Source organism: Monodelphis domestica, chromosome 5, assembly GCF_027887165.1.
Source record: "Monodelphis domestica isolate mMonDom1 chromosome 5, mMonDom1.pri, whole genome shotgun sequence".
Lineage (NCBI taxonomy): Eukaryota > Metazoa > Chordata > Mammalia > Didelphimorphia > Didelphidae > Monodelphis > Monodelphis domestica.
Genome location: NC_077231.1, coordinates 137,488,822 through 137,510,602, shown reverse-complemented (window position 1 = coordinate 137,510,602; position 21,781 = coordinate 137,488,822). Strand labels below are relative to the sequence as shown.

The 21,781-nt window shown below is 35.3% G+C and overlaps 1 protein-coding gene across 1 annotated transcript in view; it reads right to left on the bottom strand.

Annotated features, from left to right (window-relative positions):
* RASSF8 (Ras association domain family member 8) overlaps positions 1 to 21,781 on the bottom strand; it is a 129,168-nt gene that overhangs the window by 19,626 nt on the left and 87,761 nt on the right. The window contains exon 2 of the mRNA XM_007503922.3: positions 4,893 to 5,099. Coding sequence (XP_007503984.1) covers positions 4,893 to 4,995 — 103 coding nt within the window. The 5' untranslated portion in view covers positions 4,996 to 5,099. The remainder of the gene's footprint in view (positions 1 to 4,892; positions 5,100 to 21,781) is intronic.

Genomic DNA, 21,781 nt, shown 5'->3' with positions numbered 1-21,781 from the left:
GGGGGATAAAAAGGGAGGGGGTAGAAAGGGAAGTAAAATAAGGGTGGGAGCAAGGGGGACTGTTCAAAAGCAAACATTGGTGTAGAAAGAAATAGTGAAAGAAGAAAAGGCAGGAAAAGGAGCAGAAATCAAAATGCTGGGAAATACACAGCTAGTAATCATAACTCTGAATGTGAATGGAATGAACTCACCCATAAAACGCAAGCAAATACCAGAGTGGATTAGAGTCCAAAACCCTACCATATGCTATCTACAAGAAGCACATATGAGAAAGGTAGATACACATAGGGTGAGAAGTAAGAGGGTGGAGCCAAATCTATTGGCATCAACTGACAAAAAGAAGGCAGGAGTCACAATCATGATATCTGACAAAGCCAAAGTAAAAATAAATCTAGTCAAAAGAGATAGGGAAGGTAATTACATCCTGATAAAAGGCAGTATAGACAGTGAGGAAATATCTGTCAGACCTTTGGGAAGGGAAAGATTTTAAAACCAAGCAAGACTTAAAAAGAGTCACAAAACGTAAAATAAATTATTTTGACTACATCAAATTAAAAAGGTTTTGTACAAACAAAACCAATGTAACTAAAATCAGAAGGGAAACAACAAATTGGGAAACAATCTTCATAAAAACTTCTGACAAAGGTTTATTTACTCAAATTTACAAAGAACTAAATCAATTGTACAAAAAATCAAGCCATTCTCCAATTGATAAATGGGCAAGGGACATGAACAGGCAGTTCTCAGCCAAAGAAATCAAAACTATTAATAAGCACATGAAAAAGTGTTCTACATCTCTTATAATCAGAGAGATGCAAATCAAAACAACTCTGAGGTATCACCTCACACCTAGCAGATTGGCTAACATAACAGCTGTGGAAAGTAATGAATGGTGGAGGGGATGTGGCAAAGTAGGGACACTAATTCATTGCTGGTTGAGTTGTGAATCATACAACCATTCTGGAGGGCAATTTGGAACTATGCCCAAAGGGCGACAAAAGAATATCTACCCTTTGATCCAGCCATAGCACTGCTGGGCTTGTACCCCAAAGAGATATTTTGAACAATAAAACAACAAAACAAAACAAAAAAAAAAACAAAGGTTTTGAACAATAATCCAGTGGAACTGCTTGTCAGCTTTGGGAGGGAGGAGGGAAAGAAGGTGAGGAATCATGAATAATGTAACCATGCAAAAATATTCTAAATAAATAAAGCAGTTGGAAAATATTAGGCAAAATAAATTAAAATACAATAAACCATTAAAAAAAAGAATTACTCAAAGGCCAATAGAAAAGTTCATGATAGGTATGAGCAGCTTGCAATGCATTAATTGTCAAGAATGAAAATAAGAGAAGCAATGAAAAGATTTTATTCTAAAAGATGTATAACCAGAAATGATGGAAGTTTGTCATGTATAAATAGTGAGGGATGAGTGATGGTCAATCCCATGCTCCAATAACATGTATACAATGTCAAAACAAAACAAAAAAAAAGAAAGCAGAACTTTGTAGTGCGCCATCTTGTAAAGATTTATGGGAGGATGTATGCAATATTCTCATTGAATGGGTAGGGGAATGGGATGAACTCTGCAGTGGTGCAAGAGGTATACATAATGCTGAGATTTCAGATCTACTTTATCATCATCACCATGTTCCTAATAAAGGATTCACAAACAATGGTGAGCACTGTCAAGTAGAGGGCAGCAGTTGAGTAAGAACCTATGTCATTCACAGTGGCATTCCCTTCAAAGTTGGATGCACTTAACATCTGTTGGAGAGATTCTGGAACAGTCCAAGACTATTTATCATCTTGAATGGTGTCTGCATCCATTGCTAGGGAAACTGCATCTACCCATCATATGAACTGAAATGATTACTCCTGCACACTGCCAGTTAAAAACGCTAATATCAAGAATTATGGGAACAGAATACATTCATATATGTATGTGTTGTTGTTGAGTCATTTAGATTTGTGTTCAACTGTCCATGACCTCTTTGGGGTTTTCCTGGCAAAGATACTGGACTGATTGGTCATTTCCTTCTACAGCTCATTTCACAGATGAGAAAACTGAGGCAAACAGAGTTGAGTGGCTTGCCTAGGGTCTCACAACTAGTAAATGCCTAAAGCTGGATTTGAACTCAGGAAGAGTAGTCAGGAAGGCCCAGTGTTCTATCCACTGCATCACCTAGTTGCTCAGATATATATATATATATATGTATGTGTGTGTGTGTATGCAAGTATAAAATATCTGTTTACATATTACTATCTTTTAAAATATTTCTATGTGATGCTATGAGTTAACATTTTAAAAAATAAAATGTCAGTAACCCTCATGATATATTTTGGAAAAAAATAAGAATACAAAGTAGAAAAATCATTTTCTAAGATTAAAAAAAAATGAATACTGTCATTTCTTCTCTCCTAAATCAGACTTCTATAACATAAAAAGTGATAAAGCAATAATAAGACAAAAGAATGGATTAGCAAGGTTTTTAAGGGAGTCATTAATAATTTGTTTCATTCCAATTGTCGGCTTTCCAAAACAAGTTTTCAAATAAGGTACATATTTCACTGAGTAATAAAAGATGGGGAAACTAAATTAAAATTACTCTGGGCTTATATCTTTGAATGCGTATAGTTATAGAGTTTTCCTAAGATGGTTCACAAACAAGCAGATAGTTTTTATTCTGACCTTTTTCTAAAAGCTTTAGGAAGACAATGTGGCTACCATATGAAGGATAAAACTAGCTACACTACTAAACTATCTTCATTTTTGTAGCGACTGCTCCTAGCCTCTGTGCCACCTAGCTTAAAATTTAAATACAGTTATGAGTGTTATGGTCCTAGTTTATTATTCTAATAATCACAAAGTAGCAGCAAACTGTACATTTTTATTAAAATAAAGACTTTTGGAAACTAAAGAGATTACTGACTTGGAATATGAAAACACTGAACATTATACAAAAGTTTTGATGTTGTCATGATTTTAACAGCCATTTGAGTCTATTTTGATTAAACTCTATTTGAAGAACACTGCATTTTCAAATGTAAGTGATAGGGGGCAGCTGGGTAGCTCAGTGGATTGAGGGCCAGGCCTAGAGACGGGAGGTCCTAGGTTCAAATCTGCCCTCAGACACTTCCCAGCTGTGTGACCCTGGGCAAGTCACTTGACTCCCATTGCCTAGCCCTTACCACTCTTCTGCCTTGGAGCCAATACACAGTATTGACTCCAAGATGGAAGGTAAGGGTTTTAAAAAAAATACAAGTGATATTTTAATGAATGGGAAAGAATAAGATTCCAAATAATTTCAATACATTTGGGATCAAATCAGATTACACAGGAGAAACAAGAAGGAAAAGAAAAGTAAATTTAAAAAACAAATTCAATAGTATTTTTTTTACAACCACTAGGGCTAAAATCACTAGAGAAGGAGTCTGATAGAGAGACAACATGATATAGTGGGAAAAGAGCTAGCTTGGGAGTCAGAGTTTCTGAGTTCAAATCCTACTTACTACTTGTATGGTCTTATACAAGTCAGAATGTTCTTGGGCCTCAGTTACCTCATCTGTAAATGAGAAGACTGGACTAGATAGTTTCTGAAGATCTTTATAGATCCTATAAATCTTAGATACTATAACTTTCTGAACAGCTCTTTCGAAGGCTGAGCTAATACTACCAAACACTGATAAGAACACAGTAAAACAAAACAAACACAAATCCACTAAACTTTTAATGCTAAATTAAGGAAGCATTCTTACAAAGACACGTGAGCTGTGATCTGTTAGTAATCAATCATCATATAACATGTTTTACAATTTAGTATTTAATACATAACCAGAAGGAAAATGTTCAAGTTGGGGTGTATACACTTGATTATTTCTTTATATAGGCATGTATATATTTAGATGGGTAGATTTTTTTGTCGCACTTTATATATTTTTAAAATTATTGCAGAACATTTAAAAACACATGCAATGTTTCCCATTTTTGGATTCTAGGGGCTTTTAGATATCTATATTTTAAAACAAGTAAAATTATCAGGTTTATAAATTGTCCATAAAGGCTATTATTAGGAATAAGCTCTGGGACACGTTTTGAGAGAGGAGGAAAAAAGAATGGTAAAAACCAGGAAGAAACAAGACTTCTGGGGTTAGTATGAGAAAGAATTAACATGGTTTTACTTGTAGTTGGGAGGAATTGTGAAAAGGGAAATTTGTGCATACTATGTGTTTATATGTTAAGTGTTTTAATTCTTTTAAAACCATAAATGATTTTATTGGTAGAGTCATTTTCTGGGGAGGAAACTTTTTTTTAATGAAGGTTGGCATGGTATGAAAGTTGGGATTTGCTCCCCAGGACTCTCTTACCCAGCATCCCATTTATGCTACGTGCTAATGTAGGGAGGATATATTTTGATGTAACCCTGCCCCTCTTTCTCTTCATCTGGGAATGTGGCTATGGAGGCTGAGAGGGAGAGCCTAGCAGGAAAGTTTACTCACGTGGTCATGCTTAAACTTTGTATTTCTATTTTTTTTTATTTCTTCTACTTCAAGTGATTACTAATAAATTTTATAAAATATAATACTTGGAGTTATTGATATTAATTTAAAGCTTATAGTACCTTCTCTGCAAATTATAGTTTTAAAGCATATGGGATCAGTGACTTGCCCAATGTCACACAGGCAGTATGTGTCAGACGAGATTTAAACCTGGGTGAAATACCTGCTTCCTATACTGTGTTGCCTCTGTTTTGTTATCTATTCATGGAATGTAAAAAGCTAATAAGAACATAGAGATGTGGAATTGACATATTTACTTGGCTTGAACATGTATGTATACCAATGTGACAGATTTTTTTAAAGGAGTTATACCACAACATAAATCTACATACCTATTGCTTGAGCTAAGGCTATTACAACCTCTTGGCAAGTTGTGACTTCAGTGACCCCACAAACGATCCTTTGGACTCCATCCACCCATACTTTGAGTTCCATGGTGCAGCAAGCCAATCATATAGAAGCTATAAACCCAGGCATCTAGTTTTCAGGTCATATCTGCAGCCACCAAAATGATGACACAGTAGAGCATCCAGGGTCAGCTGCAAAAAACAACATAACATAACTTGATTTATTTTGAAACAAATATTTATCGCATTCTTGACTTACAAAAGAGAAAAATGATTCCAAGATAAAATGAAAGTCTAAAATGAAGTGAATAAAAAAACCCAAATACCCTCAAGTACCCTATGGCCCAACTACAGTGGCCTTCTTCTATTCCCTGATTATGTACATGCATTGCCCAATTCTGGTCCTTTTTGTGGGCCTGGAATGCTCTCCCTCCTCACTTCTACCTCTTAATTTCCCTGGCTTTCTTCAAGATTCAAATCTCATCTTCTGTAAGAGACCTTTCCTGGTCAGGCTCTCAGCTCCTCCCCTACAGGTGCTGCCTTCCTTCTGAAGTTACCTCTCTCCCATTTATTCTGTATACATCTCTTATGGACAGAGTTGTTTGCATATTGTTCCGTGCAGTAGAATCTGAGCTCCTTGAAAGCAGGAGCTATGTTTTACCTTTCTTTGTAAACACTTAATAAAGAAATACTCGTTGAGAGCAGTAAATCTTGAAACAGATATACAAAAGGATAGGAATTATGACTGTCATACAATGTCCCCAATGCTGCTTTAGGGACAGAAGAGGCAAGGAAAATAAATGGTAAGAATTTAGGACAGGAAGAATTTCACAGAATCCAAGAACCTCATAATTGGAAGAGACCTCAGGGTCCATGTAGATCAACTTTTATCAAACTAAGGAGCCATTCTGCAATATCCCACAAATAGCTATTGTGTCTTTGAAGATCACCTGGAAGTAGAACTTATTATCTCCTACTTGGGAACAGTTTTAAGATATAAGAATTAAACAAAAAATTATGTCTATATCTGCTTTAAGCTTGAAAGCACTAGTATAAAAGCTATAATTATTGATATAGCTAATATTAGTTAATATATGTTATATGATATACCTAGTATAACCAATATTATTAAAAACAATAGTCATGTCCCAATTAGTATGAATTATGAATATGGTAAAGTGGTCATTGGTACTGGAATTTGTACTGTTTGAAGTTATAATGATGTAAATTATGGTAATTAGTTATAGCTTAACACCAACGATTAGCATTTCTATAGTGCTTCAAGGTTTGCAAAGCATTTTAGAAATCTCTTTTGATGCTCACAACTTGTGAGGTAAGTGCATTTTTCCTGATTGTATAGATGAGGAAAATATGAATGTGAATTTGAATAATATGACAGTTTCATGGGATTTATTATTTGCACTAATCAACAATACTGTTTCTAGTTCTGACCTGTGACAAATTGGAACAACTTTATTCCCTCTTTCACTAAGGGTTTTCAGTGAGAAAACTAGTCCACAATAATATAGAAATAAGTCTTGATCAATGACACATGTAAAACCCAATGGAATTGTGTGATGGCTCCGGGAGGAGGGAGAGAATACAAATTATGTAACCATGGGAAAATCCTCTAAAATAAATAAATGATTAAAAAATTAGACCATAAAACAATTATTAATTGTAGATAAAGGGAGATAGCTATAACAAGAAATTTCTGTTGAGTCTTGTTATTTGTTCCATCTTGCTAAATGTACATGGATGGCAGAAGAGACTAGTATTTAATAACAAGTGAAGTAAAAGAACTAGCTATGCAGTATTTACCTTATTGTTACAGATTCTTTTAAAAATAAATGTATAGGTCCAAAGACATGGGGTCCTGCTTGGCTTCAAATCCAGTCTCAGAAGCTTCCTAGTTGTGTGTGTGTGACTCTGGGGAAGTCATTTACCCCAAATTGCTTAGCCCTTAACTACTCTTCTGCTTTGAAACCAATATTAGTATTGATTCTAGGACAGAAGGTGAGTGTTTTTTTTTTTAATTAAAAAATGTAAAAATACCATAGTATTAGGTTCCATTCCCAACAGCAGTATAATAAAAAGAGAATTAAGAAGGCCATCTGTTTCATTGTTACACCATCTGTTCATATGAAAAGGTGTGCCAGTGTGTTTTGTGACACTTGAGGTATATACTTACAGTGTGCCAAGTTCTACTGTGCTTCAACTCATCCTGTTAAAACTCTTCAGTAGGGGTTGTTAACATGAGTACTTTGAAAGCATTTGTATATCAAAATTTATTTGTAAAGCTTTTCATTATACCACAGATTTAGTTAAGCCATGCCTTTCATCTACATGTTTACTATTAAAGATTAAAACTGCACCCAGACTTCTGGGACACCTTGTATAGGTACATCTTATTTACTGTTAAATAAAAGATTCAATAATTAGTGCATGGTCATTTTTATTTCTAGCTCCAGGATTATAACACAGTTCTACTTTTAGAAGCTCATCATTTATTTCAATGAAACAAGGACTGTATGGCGAGTGGGCTGTACTGTAGTTGACATTTAGAAAATATGGCCATTAAAAAAAACAACAGGGGGCAGCTGGGTAGCTCTGTGGATTGAGAACCAGGCCTAGAGATGGGAGGTCCTAGGTTAAAATCTGCCCTCAGCCACTTCCTAGCTGTGTGACCCTGGGCAAGTCACTTGACCCCCATTGCCTAGCCCTTACCACTCTTCTGCCTTGGAACCAATACTATATATTGGCTCCAAGAGAGAAGGTAAGGGTTTAAAAACAACAACAACAACTAGTTTTGTGAAGTAACAAAGAGAAATGTTTTCTCTATTACTAATTCTCTTTGGGTAGGTAAAGCCTAAGATTTACTCCTTAGAAACAATTTTTCAAATGCTAAAACTTGTTTTTGTTTTCTTTTACATTTCAATTAAGTTCCTTAAGCACTTTAGTAAAGCACTAAGTATTTCTATCAAATAAATACATGAACAAGTAAAGCCTGCAAGAACTTTGAAATCACATGAAGAGTATATAGAAGTGCATAGCGATAAGCAATCAAATGAATAAGGTCTTGTGGGCTGCAATGTTCTAATTTCTATCTGCTGAACATATGAATTGAGCTCATCAATGGTGAGCTAATATGAAAACCACACATCTCATTTTAATATAAAAGCCAAATGATAGTTATACTAGGGAAGAAATGTTTCCATGTATTGTGTCCTTAAGTCAAGAGGTTTTAAATCCTTAAACTACTTCTCACTTCATTGCTTTGAGGGATAACAAGACTGGCATGAGGATCCCCTCCAAAAGTATATTAAATGCAATTCACAGCTTCTCATCCTGAGCAGTGGCTTGTCCATATTTTCATAAGCTACTCAAAAAAAAATCTAGCCAATGTGCTAGTGGCTTTCCTGTGGCTCTTTTCACAATCCATGGATATCAATGTAGCACCCTAGATATCAATCTGTAATCTCTTGCTCTTGCAACATGAGAAGCCCATCTCCTTCTCTGATCATGTTTCCTGGATGATGTCTTCTAGGCCATATTTTGCATATGTGCTCTTTGGTAATATGCTATAAATGTCTTGATTGTCCTTTGGGTCTCTCCTGAGAAGATTTTTCAGTCTATAGTGTCCCATGTTTCACTTCTCTATAATATCTCCAACAATCCACTTGTCCTTCCCTTATGCTGAAAAACATGTCCAGATTTTCTCCATTCTTAAAACAATAAAAAAAAAACCTTTTAGTTAATCTCAACATTTCCTAAAACTATGATCTTATAGTTCTCTTCCCTTTCACAAAAAAAGAAATTCCTAGTAAAAACTGTTCATAGCTATAATTATTCTCTCAAATTTCTTACCTTCCTTTCTTCAATCCTTGGCAATATGGCTCCAGATCCTAAGACTGGACTGAAATTGCTCTTTCAGTGGTTACTAAGAAGTGTTCACCCCTTCATTCCTGGGTTCCTCTCCTAATTCTCCAGACTGCTTTCTTCATCACAACCCATTAGTCTCTCACCCACAAAGATCACCCTCTTCATCTCTCAACCCTAGACCCCTTCAGATTCCTTTCTATATCTTATTTTTATTTTACATTTAATATCCATTATTAAGATTTCCTCCATCATAAAGTCTTATACTTTCTTATAATCTATACAATCTTATACTTTATTTCTTTTATGTGTTGTCTTTTCCTGTTAGAATGTAAACTAGCAACCTCTGATTGGGTTGGTCATATCTCCCCTTCTAGATACTCTTTTCTCCCTAGGTTTTGATGATTCTGGTTGGTCAGATTTTCTTCCTTATCTGGTCCCTTTTGGTCTCCATTATACAATCATCCATGTCCTGTCCCCTAGGCATCAATACACTATACTCTAGAGTTTTACTTGGTTACATATACTCTTATGATAGCTCTACATTCTCTTGGTAAATAATGAAGCTTTGTGAGCTTCCATAAGTTTTTCAACCATTTCTATGCTGATGACTCTCAAATCTGCATATTGAACCTTCATCCCGCTTATGAGCTCCATCCTCCCATTAGCAACTGTTTTCTAGAAATCTCTGACTGCATGTCTTGTAGGCACCTTGTGTCAACATCTCCAAAGTAGTACTCATCTTTCCCTCTAAATCTGGACCTCTGAACTTCCTAATTTCAATTGAGGGCACCAAATCTCTTGGGTTTGCAAAACCAGAAGTTATTCTTGATGTCACATTCTCACCCTTATATCCAATCAATTGCCAAGTTCTGTCAAGTACACTTAGTCAAATCTCTTGGATCTGTCATGCTCTCAGTATTTACACCACAACCAACCTACTTAAACTTTCATCACATCTTGCCTGGACTCTTGCAAAAGTTTCTTAAATGGTCCCTCTGCATTTGGTTTCTCCCAGGGACATTCTATAATCAGGTTCAATGGGGAGCTAATTGATAAATTTTCAATGTGAAGGTCTTCCCCTCCGAAATAGAAAAACTACAAAAAAGGGCTGGACTTACTGTTTTGTTCACTGAGTAGACTTTAACAAGTGATGGAGGAAATGTTAATACTGTAGATTAAAAGTGCACTTTTTTGGAGAGCCAAAAATTGTTAAATTTTCAGCAGTAAGTATACCACTGGGCTTTCTCCCCTCTCCAATCTATTCTCCAGATAGCACCAAAATAGATATTCTTCAAGTATATCTCTAACCATATCACCTCCCTACATTCAAAATTCTAGTGGTTCCCTACTGCCTTTAAGGTAAAAGGCAAACTCCTCTATTGGGTTTCAGTCTCCAAGCTTACTCCTTATATTATTATTCCTTCAAACATTCTAAATCCAGACAAATTTCCTATTGGCTATTTCCCATTTCACATCTGATCTCTTACCTCTGTATCCTTATGCCTTATCAGATCTATATCCCAGAGTTTAAAAGTAGGAACTGTGTGACCTTTGTATTTGTTCTCCAACTATGTCACACATAGTAAACACTAAAATGCTTCTAAAATTAATTTAATCTTCTTAAGTATAAAAATGCAGTAAAATTATAATTTTGACAAAGCTAAATTTCACTCAAAATAACATCTATGAAAATTACCTCAAATTCTAACAATCCACATTGAAAATGTCCCATTTTAAAATTTCTCAGCATCATTTTCATCAACCTTATGAACCAAAGAATAACTGAGTTATTAAAAGATTATCTGAATAAAAAGTTTTAAATTTATGTTCTTTGACAATATAAAAAAGTGGTTCCATTCAACCCAAAATTTCCATTCACAGAAATAATAAGCAGGTTATTATTCAGAGGATTCAAGCTAATTGAAGAGGAAAGAAAAGAGTATTATTTTGTTAAAAAAAATTTAATTTATCTGCAGACATCAAAAAATCAAACATTATTATTTCCCAACACAAATGCTATCAAGATATTTGGGCAGAGAACATAAAGTGGTAGAAAATGCTGGAGGAAAGGCAAGTCAAGCCATACAGGTCCGTGGTTTTTCCATATATTATTCTCACTCCCTTTGTAGTCCTGACTAAATTATGGATCTAAAATAATTTTTCACCTCAAATACAGGGATGATAAAACCAATCAGAAAAAAAACCCTCATTCTTATCCATTCTATAAGCAATCTATAAATGTGGGGCTTCCAGGACAAGGGTTCTTAACCTGAGGTCCATGGGCCCCCATTGATTAATTTCAAGGATGCCTGTCAAGTTAGATGGGGAAAAATATATATCTTGAATTCATTGTAACTAGTTTTCTTTGTAATTATATGTGTTTTCTACAATTTAAAAACCTCATTCTGAGAAGGGGTCCATGGGTTTCCCCAGACTGCCAGGAATCCATGACACAGAAAAAGTTCAAAATCTCTGCTCTAGGAGGATGACATTTTCCAGTGATGAAAAGTCTTATTTTATAGGAGCCTACAGTATTAGCATGTGCTAGAAGTCAACAGGCAAATTGTCTTTTCTGAACCCTGATACCTTGCCAGGTTAGAAGATAGAATCACCAGAACTGCTCAGTTTCATTAGTATTCTAAAGCTGTTCAGGTGATAAGAGATTGTTCTTAGAAACAAGGCCTTTGCAAAAGCAATAGTCTTATAAATTGCCATTTCCCCACCAGCTATATATGGTCTTATAATAACCATGTCTCAGTTTGGCTATGTTGTCCCCTATTGCTCCCTACCCATCTTTTTTTAAACTGCACATGGTTCAATTAACTATGCTTGCTCATAAAAATCTTCTGCCTTTTCAGTGAACACTGGGCCATAGAGAATTTCCCCCTTTAAATGAGAATTTCTCCATATAGATACAGGCTGGTATTCTCACTTGGGCAAGTCCTATAGCTTTAGTCAACTCAGCCCCTTTAGCTTTAACATCCTAGACTCAACTAATACATTATTAATCCATCAAAAATTTACTGTTCTCTCTCTTAGAAGTCATGTACACATGTTGATCTTTCTCAGATTTAAAAGACTAGAAGAGAAACAAAATTACTTCTATTTTGTTACTCTTCTAGTCTTTTCCTTTCTCTGGGATATTAGAATCTATAGAACTGGATTGTTATATAGCTCTCTTTATAGCCTGTAGAAAAGCTCTTGTTTATACTGGTATATTCAGTTGTGAATTATTGCATAGCTTGTCACCACGGAGAGTTCTCATTCTTCAAGTGTCTGGCCTGAGTTGCCTTGCTCTATTCTCCTCCCATTTTGAAGTGTCAAATACTTAGAGCTGCCTCTAAAAGATGCTAACACTAACATTAATAATGTTGCAAGTGATGCTACTGTTGCCATGACTGCTCTTTTTTACTAGCATCCCTTCTCAACTTTTTCTTGTCTTTTATGTCACTTTTCTCAAATTTCTTAAGCTTCTGCATCAAAATCATGAATTTTTTATAATATTGCTAACCAGAATACTCATTTCTTCTTCATGATGGAGGAACAATTCACAACATATGAGGTGAAATATTTGCAGCCCATCTTTTCTTGCCTGTATATATGTTTGTTGCCATGTTTCCATGGGCCACTTTTTCCTCTACCAAATATATTTAGAGATGGTCTTCAGCTGCTATCCACTCTCCCAGCTACTGCTGGCATCAGTCCAGAAACCCAGAGATTAGGGAAGGCTAGTCTCCAGATATCAAAGTTTTAACAAAATCTGCATTTTACATTGACCTCATGGAGTTAAGAGTTAACTCAAGAGAAATAATCTGTAACTTAGGAATGAATTAGAAATGTGGTAAAAGTAAATTGGGGGTATATTCTGGGGCTAGGAAATCATCAACCATTCAAATTTAGATATCTGGACCTATTTATCTATATTATCACTATCACCATCATCATGAAACACTTAAAAGCACTTACTATGTGTCATAAAGAAAACTAATCCTGCTTTTCATAATAAAAAAAATGCTGAAAAGCTATTGGAATTCATAAAAGGACAGAAAGCTTAACATGGTTCTTAAAACATATGGAATTAAAAATTGAAGGACTTTAACAAAATTCAACCCATTCAGTTGACTTAAATAAAGACTTTCTTAATGTCTGACATAAAAACTCAGATTTAGATCTGGAAGGGGACTCAGGGATATTTTATTAAAATTCTAATTTATGAAAAATCAAAAGCTATGGGGCAGAAAATATAATTTAAAATATCTAAAATTAAACTAATATGATTGATATCATTAGAATTTAGTTTTGCTGTCCTCACTTTCCTTATAAATAGTAGAACTATTGCTCTAAGCAAAAAATATCATGTTAATGAAAATTATTATTGATATGAACTAAAAACTTTTAAATGAAGTGAAAGGAACTAAATTTCACTACTCTGAATGATGCAGTTGATAGTGTTGGGCTTGGAGTTAAGAGGATCTGAGTTCAATTCTTCTCACAGAGCCTTTATGATGTAATACAGTACAAGACACTTAACCTCTCTGAAATTCAGTTTCCCTATCTGTAAAATGGGGATAATAATAACATCTACTTCCACAGGTTTGTGAAGATAAATTGAGATAATATGTACAGTATTATGCAAACTTTAAAACTCTATAGAAATGTGTGCTGTTATCCTCTTTGAAGAGGTGAAATATAAAACTTTTCTACATTTAAAAAAAATCAAAAGAAAGAAAAAAATATGTTAGTGCTAGAGCAAGCCATTTCAGGAATCAAACACACAATGCAGGCTTGGCAGAATGACATCTTTCAACTAACTGTATAAAACAGAATTATCTTTTACTACTATTTTTACAGTACTTGGCAGCATTTAAATCACCTCCATGGGCAACATAAGATGTTTTGAACTCTCAGAATAAATGATATCCAACTGGATGTAAAAAGCATGGAAAACTTTTACAGCACAATGAGAAAGTATCAGCATGAATCTGAAGGTGGTAAAATTGGCAGTAGCACATTTTAAGATTTATTGGTCTAAAATATTAGTTTTTTAAAAAAAAAACTTAAATAATGCTATTACTATTGGTAACTGAGCATTACATCATTCAATAGAGAAAAGAAACAACCATTCTTCTACTCTGAAACCTACCATTTCTCTTTTAACTGCAATTTAATATTCAGTGGGAAAAATACGATCCTTTCTAGATTATAATAACAATTTTTCAGTGAAAGGGAAAAAGTCAAGTGAAATTTACTCACAGATAAAACTATGTGAAAAAAATTACCAAAAAAAAAATATAGTCATATTTAGCTCTCTATAAAAACTGTCTATTTAGCAAAAATTATTGCTGGCACAGATATTCTGTAATCTTATCAAATAAAAATTGCTTCTACTTGTCCACAAACCAAATTGCTAAAAAGTTAAAATTTGCTAGCTAGAGTATAATATTCTCCATTTACAAATTTAAAGGCTTTAGTTAAAACCAAAATACAGCAAACATTCCCAAGTTAGTTTTCCCAGGTTAGTTAGTTCCCAAGTTAGATTTCTATCTAAGCTAATAAATAATTCATCTGAATAACTTATCTACATTTATCAAGAAAAAAAAAACAACAACAGATCTTTGAAAAGTTTTCCCTTTTTCCCAAATGCTATCTGAAATATGTAAGCAATGCATATAATTAATAATTCACTATATGCTTATTTCACCAGCTCCAATATTTTCTATTAAATGTGCTATTTCTGTGTACTGACAGATATTTGTATATTCTAGTTTTTCCTTTATTTCAATTTTCAATTTTTTTCCCTGAAGCTAAACACTAAATAAAGGGAACATTTATATATACCTAGTAGAATAACTCATGAAACTGAGTCTTAATTATGTATAGAAGTGGTTCTTATTTAGCAGTCTATGAACCTCTTGGAAGTTTGTGATAACAGTCCAAAGTGTGTGAGCTAAATTTATTTAAAGACAACTCAAACAGTAAATAATTGTCCAATGATGTTACCAATTTATTTTTTCTTAAACAATAAGTTTGAAGCATTATACATTTTCCCCCCTGTATTCATTTGAAACCATTATGGTCATATGCACTATAGTTCAGGTGTTCAAAATGCAATTATGTCAATCTGATTGCTTCTAGGCACAACATTTTCTTAGTTTCTTAATTTGTCAAATTGTTTACAAACCACCACATTAAGGTTATGCTTTCAAGTACAAACTGGTTCCCAATGGATGGCCAGACATATGGGCACCCTCTCATTTGTACTGTATATACTGTACCAGAGTAATTCTCTCATTTTCTTTTGTATCTCTGTAACGGTACTCCAAAAGCTGGTAATCAACTGGTCAAGATGTTATAAATGTTTACATTTTGAAGTTTAATTTAATTTAATTTTCAATTCTTAATTTTTCTTCTTGCCTCTCTTTTGTTCATTTGATACATGTGAGATCCTAAAAATAGAGGGAATTAACACAATTACATCACTAAGAGTCATTCCCTGGTGGATAAGGTGGTTAAAAGAAACAAATAAACAATTTTTGGAAGAATTGCAAATAGCAAGATTTGTCCAAATCTTTAATGCTGAGAAAAATGTGGTTCAAAGTAACCATGTTGTTTTATCTAACAATGACCAAATTGGCAAATATGACATAAAAGATGTGAGATCAACATTGCTTAAGTTATGGGAAGGCAAAGAGTACTAATACTCTGTTGAAGAAACTGTGAATTAATCTAATCGTGAAAACAATTTGGAACTATGGTTTTAAATAACTTACAATACCCATATTCTTTAACCAGAGATCCTACAGGAAAGAATATAGACTGAGGAGGCTTAAAACTTTTTGTGCATTCCATCTCCACCAAAATATTAATATCTGGTCAATATGCATCGAGTGCTCAATTTATTTTTTGAGGTAGCCAAGAATTAGGAATAAAGATGTTTATCAACTGGAGAATGAATGGGAAGAAACTGTGGTATAGAATATTTTACTAGAAATGATTTATGTGAAGAAGTTAAATAATCTGCAGCTGGAGAGACCTAGAGACAGACCTTTTTCAGAAAGTGGAATTTGAGCTGAGTCTTGAGGGAAGCTAGTTGAGGTAAGGAGGAAAAGCATTTCAGGTGAGTGTTGTGTTGAAGAACAAAAATAAGATCTCTGTAGTTGGATCACAGAGAATTTAGAGGAGAGTAAAGTGGAAGATGATTGGGAAGGCAGAAGCCAAGTTGCCTGTACTTGAGGGAAATTATTTTAGCAGCTGAGAGTAGAACAGGTTGAAGAGGAGAAATATCTGAGGCAGAAACACCAATTAGAAGTCTATGGTATGGTTTAAAAAAGAGGTGAGAAGTTAGGTGGCTTGGAGTTAGATAGTCCTGGGTTCAAATCTGGATCCATGCATGTTCTAGCTATGTGACCCTGGGCAAACATTTAACCCTAATTGCCTAATCCATTGCCACTCTTTTGCCTTAGAATTGATACTTAGTATTGCTTCTGATAGAATGTAAGGTTTGTTTTTATTTGTTTTGAAAAAGAAGCCTACTGTAGGGGCAGCTAAGTGGCTAAGTAGTTAGAAAGTCAGGTCTGGGGATGGAGGTCCTGGGTTCAAATCTGTTCTCAGACACTTCCTAGCTGTGTATTGCCTAGCCCTTGTTGCTTTTCTTGTTGCCTTAGAACTGATACTTAATAGCAATTCTAAGACAAATGGTAAGGATTTTTTTTTAATTTAAAAAGAAATCCAAGACACAATATGTAACCATGATTCCAAAAGCCTCAAATTGAAGGATGCTATCCATCTCTCAATCAACTACCCAGATCCAGAAGAGGATACACATGGTTAATGTGGTAATTTGTTTTGCCTGTGTATAAAAATTGTCACATTTTTTCTTTATTGAATGAGATGAGGAGGAAAGAACCTAATTAGTTAAATTGTTATTATTGTTTAGTCGTGTCTGATTCTTTGTAACTCTATAGACTACTCTGTACCAGACCAAGGCTATTCTATCCTATATTAGTTCTCAAAGTCTGTCCAACTTCAGATTCATTGTTTCTATGACACTATCTATCCATCTCATCTTCTGCCATACCCTTTTCCTTTCAATCTTTCCCAAGATCAGTATCTTTTCCAGAGTCCTGTATTCTGATTAGTGACCAAAGTAAGCTTCAGCTCCAATGTCTGATCTTCTAGTGAATGGTCTAAATTAATTTCTTTAATTATTGATGATATCATTTCTTTGATGTACAAAGGGCTAGCAAATGTTTTCTCCAGCAATTCAAAAGCTTTGATTCTTTAGCACTCAGTTTTCCTTACAATCCAACTTTCACAGCATACATGGCTACTGGAAAAGCCATAACTTTGACTGTATGGACCTTTGTTGGCAAGGTGATGTCTGCTTTTCAGTATGTTGTCCAAATTTGTCATAGCTTTCCTCCCAAGAAGTGAGAGTTTTATGTGCAGGCCATTCAGGACTCATTGGAAATGAGATGTACAACTAATTGGCTCTAGCTAACTGGCTTACTAGCTGTTTCTCATATATCCCATGCCACTGCCAATCTGTGTCTGTACCTTTGCCTATAATGCATTTATTACCTACCTTTGTTCTAGGGTTTTCCCAAGTTTTCCTTAAAGCTTAGCTCAACTGATACTTTGTACATAAATAAGGTCTTCCCTGATCTTCCTTTCCATTTTCTATTCTGCAAAGTATCTGATGCACTTAAAACTACTTTGTATTTGCTTTCAATATATTTTGTATCTATTTATGTGTACATGTTTCCTTTAATATAATTCCTGTTACTTGGTAGCATATACTGTTTCACTTTGATCTTTCAACCTCCAGCACTTAGCATAAGGCTCAGCACATGCTAGATATTTGTCTTATCATTATTTAGATTGTAGTTATTGTTCTTAGTTCTTTCTCCAATCTGTACTGTGATAGAGGAATGATCCCGAGACTTTGAGGGACAGAGCCTGGAGGACATACTGAGGTTGGCATCCACAACAGGGGATGGTGAAGGAGGTTTGGAATCTTGAGGGAAGAGAGATTCCACAGGGAGACAGTTGATCTCTCTCTCTCTCTTGCCTGAGAAAGCCAAGGGTGACAGGCTGATCAGAGATTTATCTCCAGTCATACAAAATCCCTCATTGATCCTATTCACCATTTTCCCCCAAAAAACATCAAGATTTGTGGCAAAACCTGAGAACAGCTTTGGAAGATCTCACACAGCTCCTGTGATGTCCTGAGTCTGGACATTGACTCTACTGTGCTAAGACCAAGGGTCACCAAACCCTGAGCCCCTTAGAGACCAGGCTGACAAGTCTGAGTCTCTCAACTTTGGAGGGAGGGAGAAAGATATTTTTAGACAGACAGGGACTTCCTTAACCTCTTTCCTATAAACTCCAACCTGCAGATATCTTGTTTATCTTACCCTTAACTACTATTTGTTAGAATAAAGTGTCAGTTATCTTAAATTGACTTCCTTGTCAAATTGAAGGGGGAGAAAGCTGATTTCTGTCTCTTTTTCCCAAGGAAAAAGGTTCACCCATTAAACATTTATTAGAAGGGAGTAAAGGCAGGGTTAGTGGAGAGACATATTTGAAGAAGGCTGAAGGGGGAATTCATCTCATCCTCCTACTTTCTGGGATCATCTACTCTTTCTCCATTATATCCAAACTAACCCTCTAATATAGTACTATCTTATAAGTTTTCCTTGTTTCCCTTAATTTTAATTCATTGTTTCTTATGGGATGACATAAAATCTGTTTAGTCATTTCTCAACCACTATTTTTTTCATTGTTTGCTATGATATAGTGATATTATAAATATTTTCTATATATAGGGCCTACCTTTCTGCCATTTATCTCCTTGGGACATATGTAGGGGAGTTGATGGATTAAAGACTATAAACAGTTCGGTGGCTTCTCCTACATGATTATAAATTATTTTCTGGAATGACTGAACTAAGTTATAGCTCTACCAACTTGGTATTAGTATGACAATATATTTTTCATTCTTTTGATTTTTCATTTCATTCATTTGATTTTTCCCTTAAAGCTCTGTAATATTCTTAATGTAAAGGAGAGGATTTCTCTTCCTATTCATTTAGACAAAACTGTTCACACTATAATACCTCATACTACCTCCCAGTTAACACAGTAACATCTCATCATCAATGACTTATTTTGATGAAATCAGCACAATGTCTTGAGAAGATCACTTATGAAAGCCTAGCTATTCTTTTCTCACATGTTTGCAGATACCTTGGACCTATGCAGATTTTAGAGATGAAAAATCATATGAGTTAGTAGTTATTGTTTTCTTGATTGTCTTTTGGGGGGATAAAAAATATGTTGTGATTTTTTTTCACTTCTTTTGATGTCTTGCCCTCTTTTTCACAATTCTCAAAAAAACTTTCCCTCCAGGCTTTCAAAATTGTGTTGATTCTGTATAGATTTTTTCTGTGCATACTTTGGTTCTGCCTTCTTTATGCCATATGTGCTTCCTAAAATAGCACATTATGAACTGTGGTGCTAAAAGTCCAAATGTGACAGTTCTTTAAGCTGATCAAAAATAATTTGTTGCAGAATACTGACATTTTCTTTTGTTTCTTTCTTTTTTTTTGTTTCTGGTTTAATCCATACATATATAATTTGGATTTCATGCCCAATTTTCTACAGATTTGCTTTCTTCTGTGCTTTTTGGGGTGGTGATACTGCTTGTCATCTTCCACTATCTTCTTTTGCATCACTTTGTAAATGAATTCATTATATTCAGAATCAACATTTTTGCTCGTCTGCCACATTCCTATTTGGTAAAGAGATTGTTACTTTTACTTATGTCCATTATGAATATTGCAAGGTGAAATGACCAAGTGGCTCATGGAATTATACTTCTTGTATTGATGATCTAACTACTCAATTCCTTAAATACTTGGTCCTTTGGAAATATTTCCTGTTCCAGAAACCTAAGTTCCCCTACCAGCTATTAGGACATCATTATTTTATTCTCTATGATATAAAACCAATAAAACCCCACACTTTTCTGTCTTTTCAAAAACTGCTTTCTGTTTTCTCTCTTTCCCAAAAAGAATGTGGCTGTTTCAAGAAGAAAAGTCATGTATCTTCTATGTTCTTCCAATTCATTTTACTTCCCCAATTAACCCCACCCCAAAACCACTCAACACAAAAAGCCCCAGTTTGATTGTTTTATTGCCCCTTCCTCCTAAATAAGGAATGTGGCAGGCAAAAAAAAAAAAGCCTGATTATCTGAGCCTTATAGTTAATGGTCAGTCGTAAGATTTTATTCTAAAAGCTCTCCCCTCATAACCCAAAACTTAGAGTCCTCAAAATCTTATTATATATTTAAGTTACTCTCAGTTTTCCTCTAGTCCAGAGGCCAGTAAAATATACTCCAAGCATTGTTTTGGAGGTGGGTCTAATTAACATCCGCATTCTCTTCATTCAGGATCCATGATGGAATATCATAAGGCAAGCAAGGCACTGAATAGATGATAAGAAGAGGCTGACTTTGCTCCAACATAACAAGTCTATGCAACAAGGACATATGAGCATTAGTTTCTCTGGAAGTGGTTCTTTTTATTTTCCTATAGAAACTTGTCTAGTTATCAGGATGTAGTGAAGGACATGATGACTTGTGTGGTCTACAGGAATCCACCAAGTCTAAGAGGCCTAGACTCTACTTTCCTGGGTCTTTTTAAGGCCTTAGGTGGACAAAAAGCTTCATCAGAGAAGTCAGAACTATTGAAGTCCAGAGACAACTTTGTTTCCTGTTAGGGCAAGCCAATTCATAGCCCAGGAGGGAAAGAAGAGGGAGTCTGGGATTTTTCCATGTTATGATTGGTGGAGGGGGTGGGAGGGAAGGAGAAGCTTTGTTAGGAAAATACTGGCAAAATATTAGACTTTGCACACATTGGTAGAAAACAAATCTATCTTAGGAGAAATATATCAGCAGACTATGAGTTGGTCCTGTTCGTTCCTAAAACCATACATTTTCAGTAGTTGTACTGCTTCATTGGGGTGTATGGGGTGCTCAGGGAAGGGTAGTATCTCTGGTATGGAGGGCTTGTCGTGCCCTCCTAGGGCAGCTCTCCAGCCTCTGACCCTCACCTGACACCCAGCTCTCACTTGTGGCTCCCAGTAGCTGCTAGCATGCGGCAGCGGCCACACCCTGGGCAATGGCTTCGACAGGCCGGCTAATTGGGTCATCGACCCCTGGTGAACTAGGGTTTTGCTCACCCAGCACGTGAAGCCTGCTTCAGCCGAACAGACAGAAGAAACCAATAAGAAGGTTCAACGGCTGAGATGGCGATGCAGCAAAGCACTGTGGAGTGCTTAGGGCGTGTTGGAGCACAAAAGACAACACGGCCATCCAATGTAGCTGAGGAAGTCTCCAGGTGTAACGATTTTTCGTGCCATTGGACCCAGGCTTCCAATGTCGAGAGAGTGGGACTATCTCTGTGTATCGACTTTTCCACTTAAATCTCCTTCACACACAAGTGTCTTTGTGCACACTCATCTATCATAGATGAAAACGCACAAAGACAATCGTCATCCTCGGTTACCAAGAGATGACTACTACTACTACTACTGTTTCATTATATGGCGCTCTAGTTCATTTTCCAAACCTGGTCTAGGAGTACTCTGTTCCTAATAAGGCATCATCCTTGAAAATTTGTAATACACTGTACCATCAGTCCTTTTGTTAGCAGAGTTCTAGAGGGCTGAGAAAGATTTTTCCTTGCCAGTCACTTGCTTTACTTCCTCTACTAGTTTCCACGATGCCTTACTTATCACTTCATTTCCCATATCTCCAAGATTCTTCTAGTTTTTGTTATCAGTTTCTGAAAGGTTTTATTAAGAATAAGTCTCTCTGTTGGAGTTTTTAAGGGGGAAAAAGGACAACTATTTTGGGGGGAGTTTTAAAATTGTGATCCTACTCTTCAAAGTGATAAAATAGGTGAAGGAGGGGGGAAATTTGAATCTGA